The 22,148-nt window shown below is 38.4% G+C and overlaps 1 protein-coding gene across 1 annotated transcript in view; it reads right to left on the bottom strand.

Annotated features, from left to right (window-relative positions):
- The window catches only part of KMO (kynurenine 3-monooxygenase (kynurenine 3-hydroxylase)), a 64,349-nt gene that overhangs the window by 26,454 nt on the left and 15,747 nt on the right, over positions 1-22,148 (bottom strand). Inside the window, 3 exon segments of the mRNA XM_006902446.1 lie at positions 399-564; positions 5,918-6,005; positions 15,057-15,105. Of these exon segments, the coding sequence (XP_006902508.1) occupies positions 399-564; positions 5,918-6,005; positions 15,057-15,105 (303 nt within the window).

Genomic DNA, 22,148 nt, shown 5'->3' with positions numbered 1-22,148 from the left:
TCCTATATTATTTAATGATAATTAGATTTAATCATGATTATAAGAATTTTGATTGCCCACATACTGGAGAATTTATTTTCAATTTTTTTTAATCTTCCCAGACAAAAGATATATGGTATTTCATGCAATCTGAATCTCCTAAGCATTTCCAATAATATGGTTGTGGTTCCTTTTTTCCCCTTTCCCTGGTAAGAATGCACATATAAATTTGAAGAAGGGAAGATGGTATTATTAAAGTAATAACTATACCTCTAATTTATTAATTGCTAAATATCTGTGGTAGGTACACCTCAAAAGTGATAAAGAAATGATCCTGAGAAGCACAACACTAGAATGTTCTAAACTTGTCTTGGTAGGGGGATAGTTTCTGGAAAGGAATAAAAGGAGAAATTACTTACATTTCCATCTTTCGGTGGTATTGTCAACTCCATGTACCCATGAGGAATGTACTTCTGACTGTAATCAAAGCGGGGCTTCTTCATGAAGTGGCTTCTGACAGTTGAGTAGGCTCCATCACATCCTACAATGAGGTCACAAGTGATGTCTGTAGGAACATTGTCAGAACTGAAAAATAAAATAAGCCATAAAGAAAAATGTCTAATGATGAAGACAATGGTGGACCATTCTGCGAACATGAAAAGCAATAGTTCAAGACTTGGAAGACTTACATGTCTGGCTTAAAGAAAAGCTTCAAACCAGTTCTTTCCAGTTCGGTTAAAACCAATGTGATGAAACTAGAAGGGACTAGAATTTGTAATATTTGGTATATTAGTATGATTATCAGAATGGGAAAACTTAAAAATTGATGTCCTGCTAGAAATGTAATCTCCTACTTAGAAAACAAATGTAGCACATTGTTTTTATCATATCATATCAACTCAACTGGGATCCTAGCAAATATGAACGTGGCTTTGTGTCATCCTGACCATCTCTGACACACTTGAGCCCACCATTAGAGCCACTGTGTCAATTCATCTTGTTGAGGTTTTTTTCCCTCCTTCACTGACTCTCCACCTTTTCAAACATGATGTCCTTCTCCAAGGACATCACAGTCTCTTATCAAAGCATAAAAGATGATGTTTCACCATCCTTGTCTCCAAGGAGAACACTTTTTCAAAGACATACTTGTTTGTTCTCTTGGGAATCCATGGAATAATCGGTTCTCCTCTCTAATTCCACAACACAAAGCATCAATTCTTCTTCTACCATCTTTAGTCAGTGTGTTCCACAGGAACCAAATATCTTAACCAAAAGTGCCCAGTTCAAATATGGTGGCTGAATGTGTACCGTGCTCCACAATCCTGGCAATAATCAATTTCCTTCATCAGTTTCCTGGAAGGACTCTTCTTAGTACTCCATTTCAGTATTTTGACCTATAATTTTTCTTGTTTTGCTTATCATTCCAGGACACCTGTAATTTATGAATTCACATCTGTTCTGTTACAAACATGTTCAAAGCCCTGATTTGGAGCTTTGAATTGAAAGCTGGGAAAACTAGGCCAGGTGCTGGTTGTGGAACAGACTATCAACTACTCATATGCAAGTTCAATCTGAAGCTGAAGAAAATTAAATCAATTCCACTTGAGTCTATCCCATATGAATTTCAAAACCTCCTCAGGAACAGGTTTGAGGCCTTGAACATTAATGATAGAAGACCAGATGACCTGTGGAAGGATAGCAAGAATATCATCCAAGAAGAATACAAAAGGTCATTGCAAAGACAGAGGAGGAAGAAAAGACCAAGGTGGATGTCGGAAAAAACTCTAAATATTGCACTGGAGTACCAAGAAGCCAAAGCAAAGGGAAGAAATCAAGATATTAAGGAGTTGAACAGAAGATTTCAGAGGCCAATGCAAGAAGACAAAGTAAAGTATTACAATGAAATGTGCAAGCAGCTGGAGTCAGAAAATCAAAAGGGCCGAACTCGCTCAGGTCTACTTAAGCTGAAGGAACTGAAGAATAAATTCAAACCTTGAGATGCAATACTTAAGGATGCTGAGGGCAGAATATTAAATGATCCAGGAAACATTAAAAGAAGATGGACACCACAACAAGATAAAGGTAAATAATCCAATTGAAAAATGGGCAGAGGATATGAATAGACACTTCACCATAGAAGACATTCAGATGGCCCACAAGCACATGAAGAAATGTTCAAAATCCCTAGCTCCAAGAGTGATGCAAATCAAAACAACTATGAGATACCATCTCATCCCAGTTAGAACAGCAAAATTTAACAGAACAGCCAGCAACAAATGCTGGCGAGGTTGTGGAGAAACTGGAACACTTATTCACTACTGGTGGAAGTGTAGAATGGTGCAATCACTGTGGAAGGTGGTGTGGCACTTTCTCAAAAAGTTGCAAATAGAAATACCATTTGACCTAGCAATTCCATTCCTGGGAATATACCCCAAAGAGACCATAATGGCCACCCAAGCAGATATATGCACACCCATGTTTATCACAGCTTTGTTCACAACAGCAAGGAGCTGGAAACAACCTAAGTGCCCATCAACAAAAGAATGGATAGAGAAGCTGTGGTATATTCACACAATGGAATACTATGCTGCATTGAAAAACAAGGAACTCATGCAATATTATTCAAAACAGGTGACCCTGGAGGACATTATGCTGAGTGAAGTATCTCAGTCACAAAGAGACAAATAGTGCATACTGCCACTGTTGTAAAATGGGACTGACATTGGGGGTGGGGGGAGACTGAGAAAGATGGGATAAATAATGTATACTGCATTGAAATAGATGAGGGGGAAAACTGTTTAAAAGGGATATGTGATTAGGTATTTTTGTTATGACAGAAGCCCAGAATGAAGGCTGAATAGTGGAGTGGACCTGAGGGGAGGAATTATAAAACAATGAAAGAATTTTACTTTTCAAAGAGAAGAGTATACTGAGGTGGGGGAGAGATGGGCAGGGAGAAAAGTGCAACAGTGAATTAATGGAAATCCAAAGTTTCTAAATTTTCATTAAAATTCATTTTTAAAAAGTTTTAAAAAAAGAAGATGGAAAGAGTATACAAAGTCATTGTACCAAAGGGAATTGGTGGACACAGAAGAATTTTATTAAATAATGTATGATGAAGGAAAAAGTTCAAACTTCTCTGAAAGAATTGGCAAAAAACAAGGCCTATGGATTGACATATTTAAACAAACAGATGCTGTCCTGGACGTGCTCATGAAGTTGGGCCAAGAAATCTGGAGGACAACCACTTGGCCAACTGACTGGTAGAGATCTGTATTTGTTCCCATTCCAAAGAAAGGTGATCTGACAGAGTGTGGAAATTATCAAACAGTATCATTGATATCACATGCAAGCAAGATTCTGCTGAAGATTATCTAAAATGACTGGAACAGCACATCAACAGAGAACCGTCTGAAGTGCAGACTGGATTTAGAAGAGGCCGTGGCACTAGGGATAATATACCGAATGTCAGATGAATCTTGGTTGAAAGCAGACAGTACCAGAGGAATGTCTATCTGTATTTCATTGATTATGCAAAGGCATTTGACTGTGTGGATCACCATAAACTGTGGCTGACTCTGAGAAGAAGGGAAATCCCAGAACACTTAATTGTGCTTATGTGAAGTCTATATTTGGACCAGGAGGCAGTCATCAGAACAGAGCAGGGAAACACTACATGGTTCAAAATTGGGAAGGGTGTGCATCAAGGATGTGTCCTATCTCCATATTGTTTCAATCTATATGTGGAACAGATTATCTGGGAGGCTGGGATCTATGAAGAGAAATGTGACATCAGGATTGGAGGTAGACTCATCAACAATCTTTCTTATGCAGATGACACAACCCTGCTTGCTGAAACTGAGGAGGACCTAAAGCGCTTGCTGCAGAAGGTCAAGGACTGCAGCCTTCAATATGGATTGCAGCTCAACATCAAGAAAACAAAGATTCTCACCACTGGGCTGATTGTCAGCATCATGATAGATGGTGAAGAGATTGAGATTGTTGACAGCTTCAGTTTGCTTGGCTCTATGAGCTAAGTGGATGTTTTGAAGTGGAGGCAGAGAACAGAGAGAGGAGAAAACAGAGATGAGGTGGTTACCTACAATAACCTATGTTTGCAGCAGTAAGAGCCTGAACTGCTGTACTGCAGAAGACATAGATTCTAAAGTTTGTAAGACATAGGAAAGTCTAGGTAGGATTTAGAAAATGTATTTAATGGGGGAAAGTTGATAAAAGACACATAAAGAATGAATTGGACTTTTTTTAGTAATAGTGCTAAGGAAGTCCACCACACTTCTATCAACTTGTGTTCTGTGGTTGCTTAAACCTTTGTGTGATGCTAGAAGCTGTGCCATAGACATTCCAAAATCCAGCAGGGCCACCCACAAACTACAAGTTGCAACAGACTTTTCCTACAAAAACATGACAGTCAGGTCTAATGACATACTTCTGAAAATTAGTTCATGAAAACCCTAGAAATCACAACAGAATACTATTCGATGTAGTGCGGGAAAACAAGTGTCCATGGAAGGCACTCAGCTCCACAGTGGTCATGACAAAACTCAGAATCACCCAGCTAACACACATCAGACAACTTTCCATTCTCTTGTCTGTGGGGTATCCATGAGTCAGGAAGGACTCAATAGTAACAAACACCGCTCAGGACATCAGAAATAAAATGTGTTTTGGGAGAAATAGATGATTAAACTTTTAAAAGCCTTTAAGATAACGTCATGATGTATAATGAAGAGGATTCCTAGGAAGCTACAGCCACAGGTCTGAGAATGAAGACAGAAGCTTGGATTGAAAGAGTTCTTCACAGAGATGTGAATCTACAAATAGTGAATCTGTGTTTGTAACTTCATGATCTCCAAAAGTGGCTATGAGGCACAGAAATTTATAGGCAATAGGATTAGTCAAAGAAAGACAGAAAAGAAGCTTCCAGAAAGAGAAGATGGAAGAAAGTGACATATTTCAAAGGAAGAAAGAGTTTTAATTTTGTCATGAATGTTGACTAGAAAGCTGAAAGAGCATGAACCAGAAGACGCCTTAGCCAAAACTCAAACAAAACCAATTGCAGCCCAGTGAGGGAGCTCTGGTGGTGCTGTCCATAGGGGCTTGTGCTGCTAATCCAAAGTTCGCGACTATGTGGCATTTCAAATCCAACAGTGCCACCAATGGAGAAAGATAGGTAATCTCCTCCCACCAGATATACAGCCTCAGAAATCCAATGGACGGTTGCTATGAATAAGTTTCAACTTGATGGCAATGAGCAAGAAGAAGCTGTCAAGTGATACCAACTGCTAGCGACCTTATAGGGAGCTCTGGCGACCTAGGGGGTGAGGAGTTACACTGCCAATCCAAACGCAGGCAGTTCAAATCCATCAGCTGCTCCACAGGGGAAATACTAGCAATTGCCTCTGTTGAGCTATGAGTTGGTTTCAACTCAATAATAATTAGAATAACCTTACAGGACACAGCAGAACTGCTTTAGTTGTCATGTGTTGTGGAGTCAGAACCAACCCCTAGCTGACCCTCTGGTGGGTTTTCAGTGGCAGTTAATCACACAGAAGAAGATTGCTCACCCTTTGCAGGATAGCTGGTGGTTTATTACCACTAGGCTACCAGAGCTCCCTACAAAAGTGTTAGTGGATTTCAATGGCTGACCTTTCAGTTAGTAAGCCAGTGTTTAAATCACTGTTTCCACCCTCACACCGCCAAACCCTCCCCACACCTCCCACTGCCACCCAATGGTCCTTGGTCTATTTGAAATCTAAAATATATTGACTTAAAATTTTTTTCTTTACCCTTCTGGTAATTATTTAACTCCTTAAAAAAATTCTTTAACTCTTTCAAAAGATCCCAGGAGCAAAGTTTACAGATCCCTTTCCACTCCAACCCTTCAGTTCTGAAGTCCAAAATCTGACGCAGCAGTTACCCCAGTACTGTGACCAGCCCTTCCTCCGGGTTGCATTTCAACAGCCGGCAGCCGAAGTGCACCTTTGCATTGGGATATTTCTCAACAGCTGAGGAAGCAAAGAAAATAAAGACAAGGGGAAAGAAATTTTCATGTTTATGCTGTAAAAATGAAATTGAGATAGTAACCATCTTTTGAGAAGAATATAATAGATGATATTTATTATTTGAAATGCAAGATTGAATTCATTATAATGGTAACTTGACAAATATTTGCCAACTCTCTTATATAATATGGTACTAAATCAGATTCCTAAAAATCAATTATTCTCATCCCAGAAAACGCAACTAATTTTATCAATACAAACTCTCATATCATTGTCACTGCTGTCACTCTAAGAAAGAAGCAACTGTTGAATAGTTATAAAGCTGCCTCTACAAAGTGTAGAAAAGCTTTGTTTAATGTTTGCTACTAATATCTATATAGATTTAGGTATAAAGATATAGAGGTATATAACAAAAGAAGTTGCCTCTAATTTAAGGCATTATTTGTGTTGTGACTAGAAATATTCAGCCGTGTACTTTTCCTCACACACTGCCTGTCTCCTTATCTTTTTAAGAAAGTTCTATGGACTTCAAATTCAAGTTGCCTTGAGTGGAGATTATTGGCATAAGGTCTTTTTGGTATCCAACAGGAGAAATGGATAGAGGAAAGAAAGCAAGAATCCTTGATACTTTTCAATAAGTAGAGGCAAATTATTTTGCAGTCCTTTTTTGCTTGCAAAGAATCATTACAATTTAGTGAAGTTCATCTTCCGATCTATTAATCATGTCCTTGTAATAAAATAAGATTCGATCAAGTTCTATTTAGTCCCTATTGGAAAATAACGAATATTGTGATCCACTTAAGTACTTCAGATGTGACTACTCTCAATTGTTCCATTGCACACACTGGATTATGACAATTTACTAATTTGTCAAAGGCTCTAAAAGAATAAAACTTTATTATTCAGTTGAACATACATAATTGGGATGGGAGTGTCAGAGACAGTGCGATTGGCACAGGACAGAGCAGAGTTTAGGGCTGTTGTACATAGGGTCGCTATGAGTCGCAAGCGACTCAACGGCACATAACAATAACAACATTCAGTTGAACATTTAAATGATAGTATTTTAGATATACTGGATTAAGTGAAATATATTATTGACATGATTCCCATCAATTTATTTTCATAGTGTGGGTGATATAAAACATTAAGTTAACAAATGGATTGGGCATCACATGACACATTCGATACACTGGTAAAGGAGATGCTTAGTGCAAATTACATTATCAGTTCATTTGACTGCATATTCTAGCTTTGGATGGTTTAGTTCAACAGTTAATGACCACCACCCTACACGACTAGTAAACCAAGAAACAATCCTGTGTGAAATGGTGATGTGCAATGATTTGGTTCCAATGTTTTCAGACAGGATGCTATTCAATGAAGGAAGAACGTACATGTGAAATAGACTGAACCAGTGGAATGGCTGGCTCACATATCTGATGTTGAGCAAAACAATACAGAGCTTTGCACACCAAACAAAAAAGAACCTGGTGACACAAGGTTCATGTGCTCACTCCTCCCTGAAAGCTTGCTGTTTCATCTGGCCATCCGTTCCTGTAAAGATTATAGTTAAGAAAACCCAAGGTGCCATTTTATTCTATCACATGAAGTCACTGCGAGTTAAAAATTGACTCAATAGCACTCCACAATAACACATGTTGAGTCAGCAACCACATAATAATTAACAGCATTTTTATGCTGTTCTTTTTGGAGGCAGGAATGAATGATGAGGTTTTGCCTCACATACTTTGGCATATTGCTCGGAGGGGCTATTCCTTGGAGAGGGACATGATGCTGGGAAGTGTGGAAGAGGGTTAGTGAAGGAGAGGAAGACCCTTGACCAGGTGGATTGACATGGGGACTGCCGTGATGAGCTCTAGTGTGTCAGGAAGTGTGAAGATAAGACAGGGTTCAGATCTGTTCTTCATAGGGTCCCTATAAGTCATACTTGACTCAACAGCACCTAACAACAACAACAAACGATGCTGGGTAGTACCTTCCTAATAGAAAAACTGGAAACTTTGGATTTGCTCATTCAGATTATTCTTTCCCTTGTTTCAGACCATAGCATTGGCAGATGGTGCCCGTGTACTATTGGAGCCAGTAACTCCATTTCTAAGTTGTGAGTGCATGGACTTTGAAATAAATCAGATTCAAATCCAGAATCAGGTTGTACCACTTATTAACAGTGTGACCTAGTCTCTCTAAAACTGTATCTTATCCTCAATATAATTGTAAAGATATTTCCCTTTTCTCAGATGAGGGAGGATTGTAAAAAAACCAACACAAATAAAACACTTACCATGGTGTCTGGGATCTCAATGAATACTCCTGATTTTTATCTTAACACATAAAAAAGCATGCTTATAAAGGGATCGTTTTAGACTAATATTAAGTTGAAAATTGTTATTTTTCCTTATTTAAAGCTGTTCTGTGGTTCATTTGTTTTCTTTTAATATATCTACAGACTAACTCACCTTCAGCAATCAACTGTAGGGCCATTCTGGTGCACTAGGGTGACTAGTGGCCATGGAATACGTGATTAAGGACTTGACTACAATGCCCGAAAGCAGCAAATAATACCAAGAATGGATGGGACTGAAAGCAGTCTCAGACTTCCTGGAGCATGTACCACTATGAAAAGATCAGGAAGTTCTCTGTTAAACAAAGACTATTTTCTAAAATTCTTGATAAGATTGTTGAGAGTGCAGTACCTTGTTCATGAATACAAGACGTTGTCTTGAAAACTGTCCATGCCTATGTATGCTTTGTTTCGTATTATCTATGCTTTGTTCCATATGTTTAAACATTTACCCACCCTATGAGATCCTGTTTTACTGTAAGCTTTGATTTTCTGCTAATAAAAGCTGGGGCTTCACAATCTCTCAGTGACATTTGCCTGAGAGAGCGATGACCCTCTGAAAACCCACATTTCTTCTTGCTGGTCTTCTCTTGACTCCATGAACAAATAAAAAAGATTTCGTGACCAAATGTGGGGCTCGAGAAGGTAAGATTGGCTATGGGAAGACACCGAAAGCGGGTTTATGGAGAACTCCATAGAGCAGAGCAGCAATATATAGCTGTTTTGCAGGGCCTGTTAGAAGGCTCAGGTGTAAGGATTACTAACAAATCCTTTAAAAAGTTATTTAAAGCAGTAAGAAAACATTGTTATTGGTTCCATCCAACAGGAAGGAATCAGTTGAATATTAAAGTTTGGAAACAGGTCAGGAGAGCCTTCAGGAGTGCATATCAGACAGGAGATCCTTCATTTCCCGTGGTGCCTCCTCCTCCTCTAACAGAGGAACTTGTTGTTGCTTGATGCCGTCGAGTCGTAGACGACTCATAGTGACCCTATGAACGAGCAGCTGGAGCACTGTTCGTACATAGAGTTTCCGGAGGCAAGCCATTTTGGAAGTGGATGCCGCTCCTGCTTCCAGAACAGAGGAAGAGAGGGATAAAAATCCTGTTTTGTTAAGAGAAAAATTCATCAAAATTTACAAATTCATCAGATTGCTGAAAAAGTAGAAGAAAAATCTTTTTTGAAGTTGTTTCAGTATGTACAGAAACACTGTTACTGGTTTAAAATAGTGAGTAGTGCAAAGCTAAATTAAAAAACTTGGCTAAATGTTGTGAGAAATTTACAAAAAGCACATGAAAAAAGAGAACAGATTCATACTGATTTTTAGCCAGGTTAGGCTTTATCATAATATAAATTAATATACTATGTTGTTTTTAAGTGCTGTTGAGCCATAGGTGACTCATAGTGGCCCGATGAACCGAAGTCCTGGACACTTCCTGTGTAACTCCTGCTTCCTAGCTTGTTTTAATCGGGAGCTTCACCAAACACTGTCCACCATGGGTAACCATTCTCGCATTTGACTCATCAGTGTCACAGTGTTGGGCTTGACAGCAACCACAAGTTACCTCTGTACAGCAAGTGAACATACCAAGGTTACACAACCTAGAAGAATGTTTCACCAAAAACAATTAAAGGCTGGCACAAGGGCCATGGAGTAGTAACAGTGACATTATTATTAAACTTGGAAGCAGGAGTGGCATCCACTTCCATAATAGCTTGCCTCTGGAAACCCTATGAACCTGGAGAAAGGACGAAAGTTATACAGGTGTCCAGGACTTTTGTTCATAGGGTCGCTATGAGGCGCCTACGACTTGATGGCAGTTAACAACAACAACAATAGCAGAGAGAGAGAGAGCACAGTTGGCCTAGAGGACAGAAAGTCATGCTTCCAAGCTTAGTAATAATGTCTATGCAGGACTGTACTCACAATCCAAGAAAACTGCAAAAAGGAATGGTTGAATCTGCATATGAATATGAATTAAGTGATATTACCTTAAAAAGTGGTAAAGCTGAAGTCAAGAAACAGCCTTTGTCACCTTAAGAAAAAACAATCCTGAATAATTGGCATGTGATAAACCAAACAACGCTCTTCCCGGAAAATTATTTACAATTTAAAACACTATTTAGAAAAAAGAAAAAAAGATGCCAAGACTCAAAACAGAGGTCTCTAAATATCTGTGTTAATTGTTCTGTTGTTGTTGTTGTTTGTTTGTTTTTTTAAAATTTGCTGTTATTGGGGTTTTTTTGTTGTCTTTTTGTCTTATGTTTAATGTGGTAATAGTTTTGAGCTCATACAATTTGATAATTTCAGTAAAAAAGAAAAGTAAAAGATGTAAGAATGAAGTTAAGAAAACTCTTAATTTGGAAAATGAAGAAAGCAAAAAGTAAGTAAAAGAGTAAAAATGAATAAAGAAATTAGAAGCTGCAGCTGAAAAAATTTTAAAAGGATAAAATCTTTAAATTAGTAAAATAGACTGTGTTTGGCAGTCAAAGTCTGGCTAGCTTGTTTACTTTTAGCAGTCCAGAGTTGAAATTAAACAAACAAGCCAGTCTTTCACAGCTGCATAGATAAGTGATCTAGAAGTTTAGAAGCAAAAAGTGCCTAAAACTATAAAAATTGATAATGTATCTTCCTATTGTTCTCAAAAATTAGTTTTCTATTGTTATTATAACATATGTTTTTTGATATTTCAGAAAATAGTATAGGACAAGCAATTCTAAAAGAAATAGAACATTAAAAATATTTAATAAAACAAGAAAGGGGAGTTATAGGAAATTCTTCTCTAAAGAAAAGAATATTAACAACACTATATACTTTAAATTCTTAAATTGTGGTAAGAATAGCCAATCAGCTGCTGATTTGCATTGGTCTTATAACAAGGATGTTCCATCAGATGAGTTATAGCAACCCATTTTTACTTGGATAGCACTACTAATATTTGGAAAAGGGATCATGTAATCAAAGGAGGAAGAGGTTTTGCTTATATTTCTACAGATTCATTAGAAGGAATTTGGATTCCTGAAAAAAGAATAAAATTGAGACATGGCTAACAAGAAGTCCGATATGATAAATCTTACTGCCACCTTGACCAACATGGATCTACAATAAAGAAACTTTCAATACCCAAAAGCAACCAAGAGAACACATCTGGAGAATTTTCTAAATTGGGAGCAGCTGAAATGCCTTTCCTATGAAGGTGAAAAGTTGGTGGAAAAGAATGGACAAAATTTAAATGCATCCATTTTGTTTCTTTCTATGCTAGCTTTGGTGTCTACCCAGGTAGCTATGATGAAAGCTGAAAATCATACTTATTGGGCATATATTCCAAATCCTCCTTTGTTAAAAGCTGTTTATTGTTGGTACCCTATGATTAACATGTATATTAATGATTCAGACTGGATGCCTGGTCCTTATGATATGCGTGGTCCAGCTGTGGCTAATGAAGAGGGGAGGGAAATTTATAACTATACTATAGGAGCTATAGGTACCCCAATTTGTTTTTGATCTGATCCACATTGCTTAAAGATTATCTGTAAAACATGGTTATCCATTTTACAAAATGATACTACATGACAATATGTTTATTTTCAGTGTTTAGGGATTAAAAAGTATCAGTTACTCATTTCAAGATATCCCAGATCTTCCAGTGTGTCAGGCTCCTACTTTTTCTCATTTAAATAATTGGATACACTCGTTGTAAAGGAGAGTCTGCCTGAGTATTAGTTAATACTTCCTATGGAATCGTCATAGATTGGAGCCCTTTTGGTTCCACTTGGGAGAAATCTAAAGATACAGATTTAAAATGGAAACAAAACTATCCGTCTATTAGTACTCATGCTCATAATAATATTACTTGGCATGGAAGAGGAGTGTCGCCTCCTTCCCCACATATGCCTGGCATCCCACATCAAAAGGATCTTTGGAAACTAATGTTAGCATTAGGCAAAGTCAGGAGCTGGAGAGGAGGAATGATTTCTAGAAAAAACCAAGATTTTAATTTGATAGTGAATCTTAATGAAACTAGATCTTTACAAAGCTGTGTTAAGTTACCATATGTACTTATGATTGGAAATATCACCTGGGAAGAGGAGAGTGGCTTAATGTATTGCAAAAAATGTTCTCTATACACATGTTTGAATTATAGTGTTAATGTTAACATACTGAACATATATATATATGCTTACAGCTAGAGCAAGCTTATGGTTGCTAGTTTTCAGGAATCGACCATGGCAAGAGTCCTCTAACACCATGTTGATACAAGCCCTAGTAGATGGGTTAATAACAAGAACAGAAAGATTTATAGGAATATTAATTGCTGTCATACTAGGTATCATAGCTGTCACTGCCACAGCTGCAACAGCAGGGAGGGGCCTTCTCTCAGAGTGTACAAACCATCGAGTTTGTACAAAACTGACATAAAGATTCAGAAACTCTTTGGTCAAATCAACCTCAAATAGATGCAGAATTAGCTGATTTACAACAGACAGTTGTACTATTGGGAGATCAAGTTGTTAACAAATGCATTTAAAATGTGATTGGAATACAACCTCATTTTGTGTAATGCCAGTAGAATATAATGAAACTATGTTTCCTTGAGAAAAGGCTAAAAAACCATTTGCTTATGCATCAAAATTTTTCTCAGTCCATTTTGGAGCTGCAAACTCATATTCAAGCCACTTTTAGTAAAAAATTACATACTGTATCTGGACATGACACAGTTTCAAAAATTAGCGGAAGGAAAATCTTCTTCAGATCCCACAAAGTATGTTAAGTTATTATTTGGAACTGCTGCTGGTATGATGATTATAATAATCTTTTTTGTTAATTGTGCTCTACCTAGTCTGTAGAAGATTCCAAGTCAACTCCTGAATGAAAAAACAGCAAGCAGCGGTTTTCTCTGTGCTCATTAACAACAAATTATCAAGATCTGCTAAAATAAAAAAGGGGGAAATGTAGATCATTCTGGTGTACTAGGGTTACTAGTGGCCATGGAGTACGTGAGAAAGGACTTGGCTACAATGCCAGAAAGCGGCAAATAATACCAAGAATGGATGGGACTGAAAGAAGTCTCAGACTTCCTGGGGCATGTACCACTATGAAAGGGACAGGGAAGTTCTCTGTTAAACAAAGACTATCTTCTAAAATTCTTGATAAGATTGTTGAGAGTGCAGTACCTTGTTCATGAATACAAAGATGTCTTGAAAACTGTTCATACCTATCTATGCTTTGTTCCATATTATCTATGCTTTGTTCCATATGTTTAAACATTTACCCACCCTATGAGATCACGTTTTACTGTAAGCTTTGATTTTCTGCTAATCAAAACAGGGGCTTCACAATCTCTTAGCGTCATTTGCCTGAGAGAGTGGTGATCTTCTGAAAACCCACATTTCTTCTTGCTGGTCTTCTCTCAACTCCGTGAACACATAAACAATAATCAACCCATGCCAATGACAGTCCTGCAACTATTACTATGAAAAATAGCATGAGTAAGAATAACTCTATTCTTAAGTCTGTAGTGAATCAATTTGGGTGACTTTCTGAGTCATACTCTTCCTCTCAATATAATAAACATATTGTAAGCACAGTTTGTGTAGGGGCTGTGGTGGGGAGGAAGACATTGTGCAGAACTTTTGTGCTCAAAATACCACAGGCTGATAAACTGCAAGGAATATTGACTAAACACAACAGTGGAAATGTTTTCTTGGAAATTAATCTGTTTAGTACAAATGTTGATGAGAACAAAAACGTACTCTGAGTTAGGCTCAAGCTTACTAAAGACTACATGGATGTGACTGGATTGATCCAAGCTCCAAATTCTATTTGCAAACTAGTGATTTTTTTTTTCATTAATGCTTAGACCTTCGCAGTTACTCAGACTGGAAACCTCAGAGTTTTTCTATTTATCAGATCTCTGTCCAGACTAGTTGACTTGCAGTCAATTCCAGACTCAGGTGCGTCAGAGTAGAACTGGACGTCCTATCAACACCCTAACCCCTCAATGGAGAGCTCTGGGGGCCTAAATGTTAAGGAGTTGCACTACTAACCCAAAGGCATGTGATTTGAATTCACCAGTGCCTCCATGGCTGAAAGATGGTAAATATCCTCCCTGTGATTTACAGCCTCTGAAAACCCGCTGGAGGGTCAGTTCTGGGTGGGTTCTGACTCAACAGTACATAATAATAACAATAATACCTCCAACTATATGACATTTTACAAATGGCATGCAATGACATTCTCTCCTACAACCATACTACTACAGGTCCAGTTCAGGGCCTCATGATTGCACACAGAGACTACAGTAAAAACCTAGTGAATTCTATTACTTTCCACAATGAGGTATTTGTGGTAGAATCCTTGCCTTTTATACTAGAGACAAGGGTTCAATTCCTGTGCATCATCTCTTCAGCCTTTTGCCTGGATTGCATTGTTTCTCCTTTTGCTAAGACAGCTCACAAGAACAATTAGCTTTCCACTTTTCTGAAGAACAGATCTAATAATGTCACTTTATTGTTGGAGAAGTATGTCTTGTTCCACTATGAGTTCTCCAACAGATGAATGAGTGTTTACTCATCCCAGCAACTAAAACAACAGGAATGTGGGGAAATATAGACAAATAACCTAAATAAAAACATTTTATTCAGACCAGTAATAAAAAGAAATCCCAGACATCATACAATATTGGACTTACCTGTCAATAGATCCTTGTTTAGTTTTTCTCTACTTATTGAAAGAATATACTGCAAGAAAAATACAGTTAGTAAAATACAGTTAGTAGTGTTTATTTTGAAAGAGTGAACAAAGATAGTCCTAAGTTGTTCACTGCAAGGTTAGTTTTATAATAATTATCTAAATGACCCCTTTCTGTTTATTTTTAAGCAAAGTATCCAAATACATATGATGCAAGGGCAAAGTTTAAGGTTAGTTTTTGTTTTGTTTTGTTTTGTTTTGTTTTTTAAATTTGATAGCATAGGAACCAATCCTCATTCTTATAGGGGAGAAATGTGGTGTTTATGGAAATAATAGGAAGTCAACATTAATAATAAATCTTTTCAATCCTAGGTATCCAAGTTTAAGAAAAACTCAGCAGTGACTTAAAACAAAAGTAGTGTTTTCCTTATACCCTAAAGAAACCATAAGTGCCACCCCGGCAGATAATGCACACCCATATTTATCGCAGCTTTGTTCACAATAGCAAACAGTTGGAAAGAACCTAAGTGCCCATCAACAAACGAATGGATAGAGAAGCTGTGGTACATTTACCCAATGGAATACTATGCTGCATTGAAAAACAAGGAACTCATGCAATATTATTCAAAATGGGTCACCCTGGAGGACATTATGCTGAGTGAAATATCTTAGTCACAAAAGGACAAATACTGCATAGTGTCACTGTTGTAGGACGGGACTGACATCAGGGTTGGGGTGAGACTGAGAAAAATTGGATAAATTATGTATACTGCATTGAAACAGATGAGGGAGAGAACAGTTTAAAAACGATATATGATTGGGTATTATGGTTATCACAAGAGTCCAGAATGAAGGTTGCATAGTGGAGTGTACTCGGGGTGGGGAATTGTATACCAATGAAAGAATTTTACTTTTCAAAGAGAAGAGAAAACTCAGGGGGAGGGGTGGGCAGGGAGAAAAATGCAACAATGAATGAATGGAAATCCAAACTCTCTGTAAACATTCATTAAAATTAATAAAACAAATTTTTTTTAAAGTTGTGTAGCCCAAGTGACAGCAATAAGGGCTTCATGGTCATGTCAAAGCTGTGTGGGTGGTGTTGGTAGGGAGGAAAGAGAGTTAGTAGGCAGCCCTGGCTAGGACAGATGTTGTTAGCTGTTTGCGACCTTATAGAATACTTCATCATTTTTTATTTGGATAATTAATTTTTTAAATGTGAATTTTTGCTTATATTAAGCCCAATAGGTGCAGTGTCAAGAACCTATAATACTTTAAGGCATCCATTAAAATATTTAAATCATTTCTTTAAATTCAAAAGGAAAAAATAACTGCAATAATGAAACAATTTGCAATAGTAAATATAGGCTAGATTATAGTAACCTGAATCATACACAGTCATAAAATTTAATTATTAATATTTAATTTTTTTATAGAAAGAGGTCCACAAAGGCAAAAATGCAAAGGACACATGAAATCACAATTGTAATGAGCTGCCCATCAAGTCAGCTCCAACTTAAGACACCTGAATATCACATAACAAAACATTCCCCAGTCCTATGGCTTAGTGGTACAGAGCTGTGCTGACAACTCCAAGACATGTGGTTCAAATCCACCAGCTGCTCAGCAGGGGAGAAATGGGCAATAACCACCCTTGCAATTATCTGCCTCTGAAAACCTGCTGAAGGAAGGGTCAGTTATGAGTTGGTTTAATGCAACGCTACATAACAAACAACAATGCCATTTTCACAGGCCTTGCCATGGTTGAGTCTGTGTTGTAGTCAGTTGTGTATGTTAAGTGCTTTCCATGCTGGGGGGAGGGTTGTCATCATCCAATGTTAAATCAGTCAATATCCCGTTGTGAATCCATAATGTGTTCATATTGTAAGTTTCAAAAGTATATCACAAGAGCATTTTCCCTAATCTGTCTTAGTTTGGAAGCTTGGCTGAAAACTGTGCACCATTTTGGGCCCTGCTGGAGTTTGAAACACCTGGTAAGCTCTGGTAGCCTACTGGATGGCAGCTGTGCTGCCAACCCTAAGACACACTGTTCAAATCTACCAGCTGCTCTATGGGAGACAGATGCACAATTTCCTCCCATATGATTTAAAGCCTCCAAGAACCTGCTGAGTGGTCAGCTATGAGTCAGTTCAGAGTCTCCAGCACTCAACAACAGTGACATAGCTTCCAGCATCCCCACAGCACACAGTCCACCCAGTAAAACAGACAGATGGATGGTGGGATGTCATAATTCAATTCAAGGAGAATCTATAGCTTAAAAAATTTAAAGTGATATTATAGAACATGGTAATATCTAATAAATATGCTAACTTATGATTTCACTGTATTAAAAAATACAAGTTTTTTAATGACAGCGAAATTGACACATAATATAGAAGTAGCTTGGTCTTGCTCCAGTGACACAGGAGTTTCCTGTGTCTTTGATGTAAGTGAAAATGACCAGAGGCCTCTAAATATGCTTTCTCGTAGTTCTGTTTCTAGTCTTTTACATGATTAATAACCACATCTCAAAGGAAATCAAACATGTGCAAAGCATGCCAGGAAACATTCAAATCAGGAAGAATCATTTATGAGGGGGAATATTCTGTTTTGTTCAATTCTCAGATGTGGTTGATGTCTGTCTCTTCTTAAAAGTGACACATCAGTCTTAGAGTGACATCAGGGATTCTTAATAGGCCTGGTGGCTTGGTGATAAGGCTGTCAACCCAAAGGCAAGCGGTTAGAATCCACCATCTGTTCTGCAAGAGAAAGATGGGCAATCTCCTTTCATGTGATTTACTGCTTCTGAAAACCCTCTGGAGGATCAGCAGTCCATGGGTCCATGGATCAGCCTAGCATAGAGGATTATGGATTGGTTCTGACTCAGTGATAGTTAACAACAACAACAACAGTATCTTTAACCAAAACTTAGAAGTGCTTTTTCAAGTCTCTTTTCTCTAATACTTCATATAAATAGCATAAATTATTTTGGAAGGAATAAAAGAGGAATGAAGAATAAATCAGAATAAAAAATCCACCCCATGAGAATTGCAAAGTAATTTTTGTGGAAAATAAAATTTTTTTAAGTATGAGCTAAGGACATTGGATAATCTCCTTAGAGACATATAAGACAATTTTTTCACTTCTGGTGTAAAAAAAAAGTTATTACTTTCTAGACCATAAATGCCTTCAAATATGAATGTTTCCCAGTAGAGGGGAATTGCGTTATTCTTCACTGGAGTGTTTTGTGAGATTTGGGGCATAGGAGATTATAAATAGAAATTGGGGAGTTCAGAGCTGTTTTGTACCCTGGAAAAAACTTTTAATGGTTCTCAAGGAAGTCTGGAAGGGAGTGAGAAGAAGAAAGTGGGACAGGCAGAGTCTACATACAAATGAGAGAAAAGGCAGAGAAAAAACTCAAACATTTGGATCTAGGAGGATCAGGGAATGTGGCTAAAGGAATCTGGAAATTAGATTTTACATATTGTTGTTTCTTCTGTCCAGTCAATACTGTGAACGAGATCAAACCTTTTCCTAGCTTTATTAACCATCACAAGAACATGGAAACAGCCCAAATGTCTAGCCACAATCAAATGGATTAAGAAATTATGGTACATTCATAAGATAGAATACTATGCAGAACGCAGGAGCAATGATTTTGTAAATTACTACCTAACTTGGGAGGGATTGGAGAGCATCATGCTGAGTGTCCCATAAGGACAAATACTGGATAAAACCATTGTTGCAGAATGAGTATGGGGATCCAAGTGGGGGAAGAGGGTGGAAGCAGAGGGGTGAGGATGGGCGGGTGGGAGGTTAATCATAAGGTTGCACAATTTGATGGGGGCGGGGTGTGAAGGAAAAGGGAAAGATCCAGTGTGAAAAATAATGTATTCGAACTTTGTAAATAAACCAGTATAAAATTTTAAAAATAAAAATATCAACCAAAACCCCTTGTGCTGTCCTCATGATCTAATCCCTACTCAAGCACCATTGTTACAGTTCCTGTGTCAGTCCATCTTTTTAAGGGTCTTCTGCTCTTTCACTGACCTCTCTTCCAAAGACTGACCATTCCTGACAACATGTCAAAGTGTACAAGATGAAGCATCACCATTGTTGCCTGTGAAGAGCAGACCCGTTTGTTCTTTTGGTAGTGCATGGGACATTTAATTAGGGCTTTCAAAATTATTTTATTAACTAGTTACAATGTGATCCCTCCTGGGTCCCTAGGTCTTCAGTGTATTCATGTATCATTTGAGCAATCATGTTTTAAGAAACGTGTGGAAGGAGTGAAGGAATAAATTTCAACAAGGTACAGAGCTGGTAACTATGTGTGTGGCAACGGGCAGCCTAGACACCGGAGAGACCAAGAAAAAGTGAACTTCCTGCTAATCTGTGGAAATTCTGGGACTTTGGCTTTCACCAGCTTTGGAACAGATTAGTGCAAAGTTCCATATCAGTCTTTAGGGGCCTGGGGCCTCATGTTTTGCTGTGTTATTAAAGTAATGATGCAAACTGAAGTGCAGGCTGTAAACTCAGCACCATTTCAGATCCTAAGAATGAAAAAAATAGGAGACTCATGGGGAGGGAACATTTCTTTCTTCTTGGAATATATTGAAGACGCTACAATGGCAGCTTCTAACAACACTTAAGAAATTATTGAGAAAAATCTCTCACGCCTCTTGTTTCTCTTTTATTTTCAGGACAGTCCATTTTGGGCTCAGGTCCAAGTCATGTTACTTAACTAGTTTTTCTGATATTTTGAACTTAAAATCATTCCTTTGTCTATCCTGAGATAAGTGTTTCCAGCTCATATGCACATGAATGCTGTTGTTGTTATGTGCCCTCGAGTCGTTTCAGACTCATAGCGACCCTATGCACAACAGCCCTAAACCCTGCTCTATCCTGCGCCAACCGCACCGCCTCTGACACACCCATCCCGATTACCCCAGTCACCGAATCAATCCATCTCATAGAGGGTCTTCCCCTCCTGCGCTGTCCCTCCACCCTCCCAAGCATGATGTCCCTCTCCAAGGACCCGTCCCTCCTGGCACCATGTCCAAAGTATGTCTGACGAAGCCCCAGAATCCTTGCCTCCAAGGAGCAGCTTGGTTTAATCCTCTCCAAGATTAATCTGTTTGTTTTCCTGGCAGTCCATGGTACATTCAGTACCCTTCTCCAGCACCACAGCTCAAAAGCATCCACTCTCCTTCTGTCCTCCCTAGTCATTGTCCAACTCTCTGATGCATAACAAGCGATTGCAAATACCTTGGCCTGTATCAGGTGCACCTTAGTCTCCAGAGAGACACTGTTGCTCCTGAGTACCTTTGAGAGGTCCCTAACAGCAGACTTTCCCCCACAATAAGGGATTTATCTTTAACTGCTCCACAAATTGCTGTCTGTCAGATACTCCTCTAAATCTGAACATTCAGATTAAGACAGACTAGGAAGAAGGATTGGCCACCCACTTCTGAAATAGCAGGCCTCTGAAAACCCTATGCACAACATGAATGCTAGACAATAAATAAAAGAGAGACAAAAGAAGAATTGATGCTCTTGAGTTGCCATGTTTGTGAAGTATACTTAGCATACTAAAACTGTCAGAAGATGTACAGCCAGAATGCTTCTTAGAAGCAAAGATGGTGACGTTTCATTTAACATACTTTGGACATACAATCAGAAGTGGCAAGTTCCAGGAGAAGGACATCATGCATGGTAAAATAGAGGGCCAGCATAAAGGACAATGATTCTCAGTGTTAACATAGTTGCTGCAACAATGAGCTCAAATAGCAATGACTATGGAGATGGTAATGGAGCTCTGGTGGCCTAGGTGGCAAGAAGCTGAGCTGCAATCCCAGAGGCATGCAGTTCGAGGCCACCAGCAGCTCTGTGGGAGAAAGATGGGCAATCTCCTCCCGTGTGCTTAACTGCCTCTGAAAACCTGATGGAGGGCCAACTATGGGTCGGTTCCAATTCGATGATACACAACAACAACAACAGTGGAGATAGTAGAGAGTTCTGGTAGCTTAGTGGTAAGAAGTTGTGCTGCCAACCCAAAGGCACACAGCTGCTCCACAGGAGAAAGATGAACAATCTCCTCCCAGGCAATTTACCGCCTCTGAAAACTGGCTGGGAAGTCAGTTATTAGTCGGTTTCAACAACAGTAATAACATGAAGGAGCTGTGGTGATTTAGTCCCTAGTGTGTGTGCTGGTAAACTAATAGCCACATAACTAGCAGTTCACACCTACCAATGGCTCAGGAGGAGAAGATAAGCAGTGCCCTTTTGTTAGGATTTTCAGCTTCTCTGAAGAAAAGGCGCCAGTGAATAGATCTGTATGGTGTATAGTCCAGCCAAAAAGGTAGAAAAATAATAACAGAAAGGAAAAGACTCAAAACTATCAACACCAAGATCAAAAGGTCAAGAACCTTTCAAAAAACAGGAGAAAGATCTCCTAAAACACCAAAATGGCCTAGTTTTGTAGAAGACATTAAAGCAAAAATGCAAGCAAGTATAGAAAAGGCACTATAGTCCTAGACACTATTGGTAAATTAAGCCCAAAGATGGGGAGGGAAAAAAGGAGAACTAAATATAGTCGATACTGAGTATCATCAGCAGTCCAGAGTGAAGTCTACTTTAATCTCATCCCTTTTCTGATTTGCCACATACCAGCCCTTTGCAGGCTGGAAGCCGTCTTCTATATTTCCTAAGGCACTTTCTACTGACTGTCTTGATTCAGTGAACCATATTGTGCTTTTTTATTTATGCCTTAACCTCAACTTTTTGGAACATGTTTCATAAACTTTGTTATCTCCCTAGAACTTCAATCAATATTTGAATAAGTAAAAAAAAAAATTACAGCTTCTGAAACTCAAAAGAGGATAGATAGAAATCAGAGTTGACTCAATGGGAATGAGTTTATGAAAATGGTGCAGAACCAAATAGCATGTCTTTCAGTGGTACAGAAGTTTGCTGGAAGTTGGAACCACTTGAGCATTATAACAACTTATCTATTCCTGATGTATAACGACAAGGCTGAGAAGAGCCAGGGAGGAGTCAACAAGCAGAGGTTAAGTTCTAGACATCAGATTTTTTT

Source organism: Elephantulus edwardii, unplaced genomic scaffold, assembly GCF_000299155.1.
Source record: "Elephantulus edwardii isolate Elephantulus edwardi_28Jun2011 unplaced genomic scaffold, EleEdw1.0 scaffold00412, whole genome shotgun sequence".
Taxonomy (NCBI): domain Eukaryota; kingdom Metazoa; phylum Chordata; class Mammalia; order Macroscelidea; family Macroscelididae; genus Elephantulus; species Elephantulus edwardii.
This window is presented reverse-complemented; position numbering and strand designations above follow the sequence as displayed.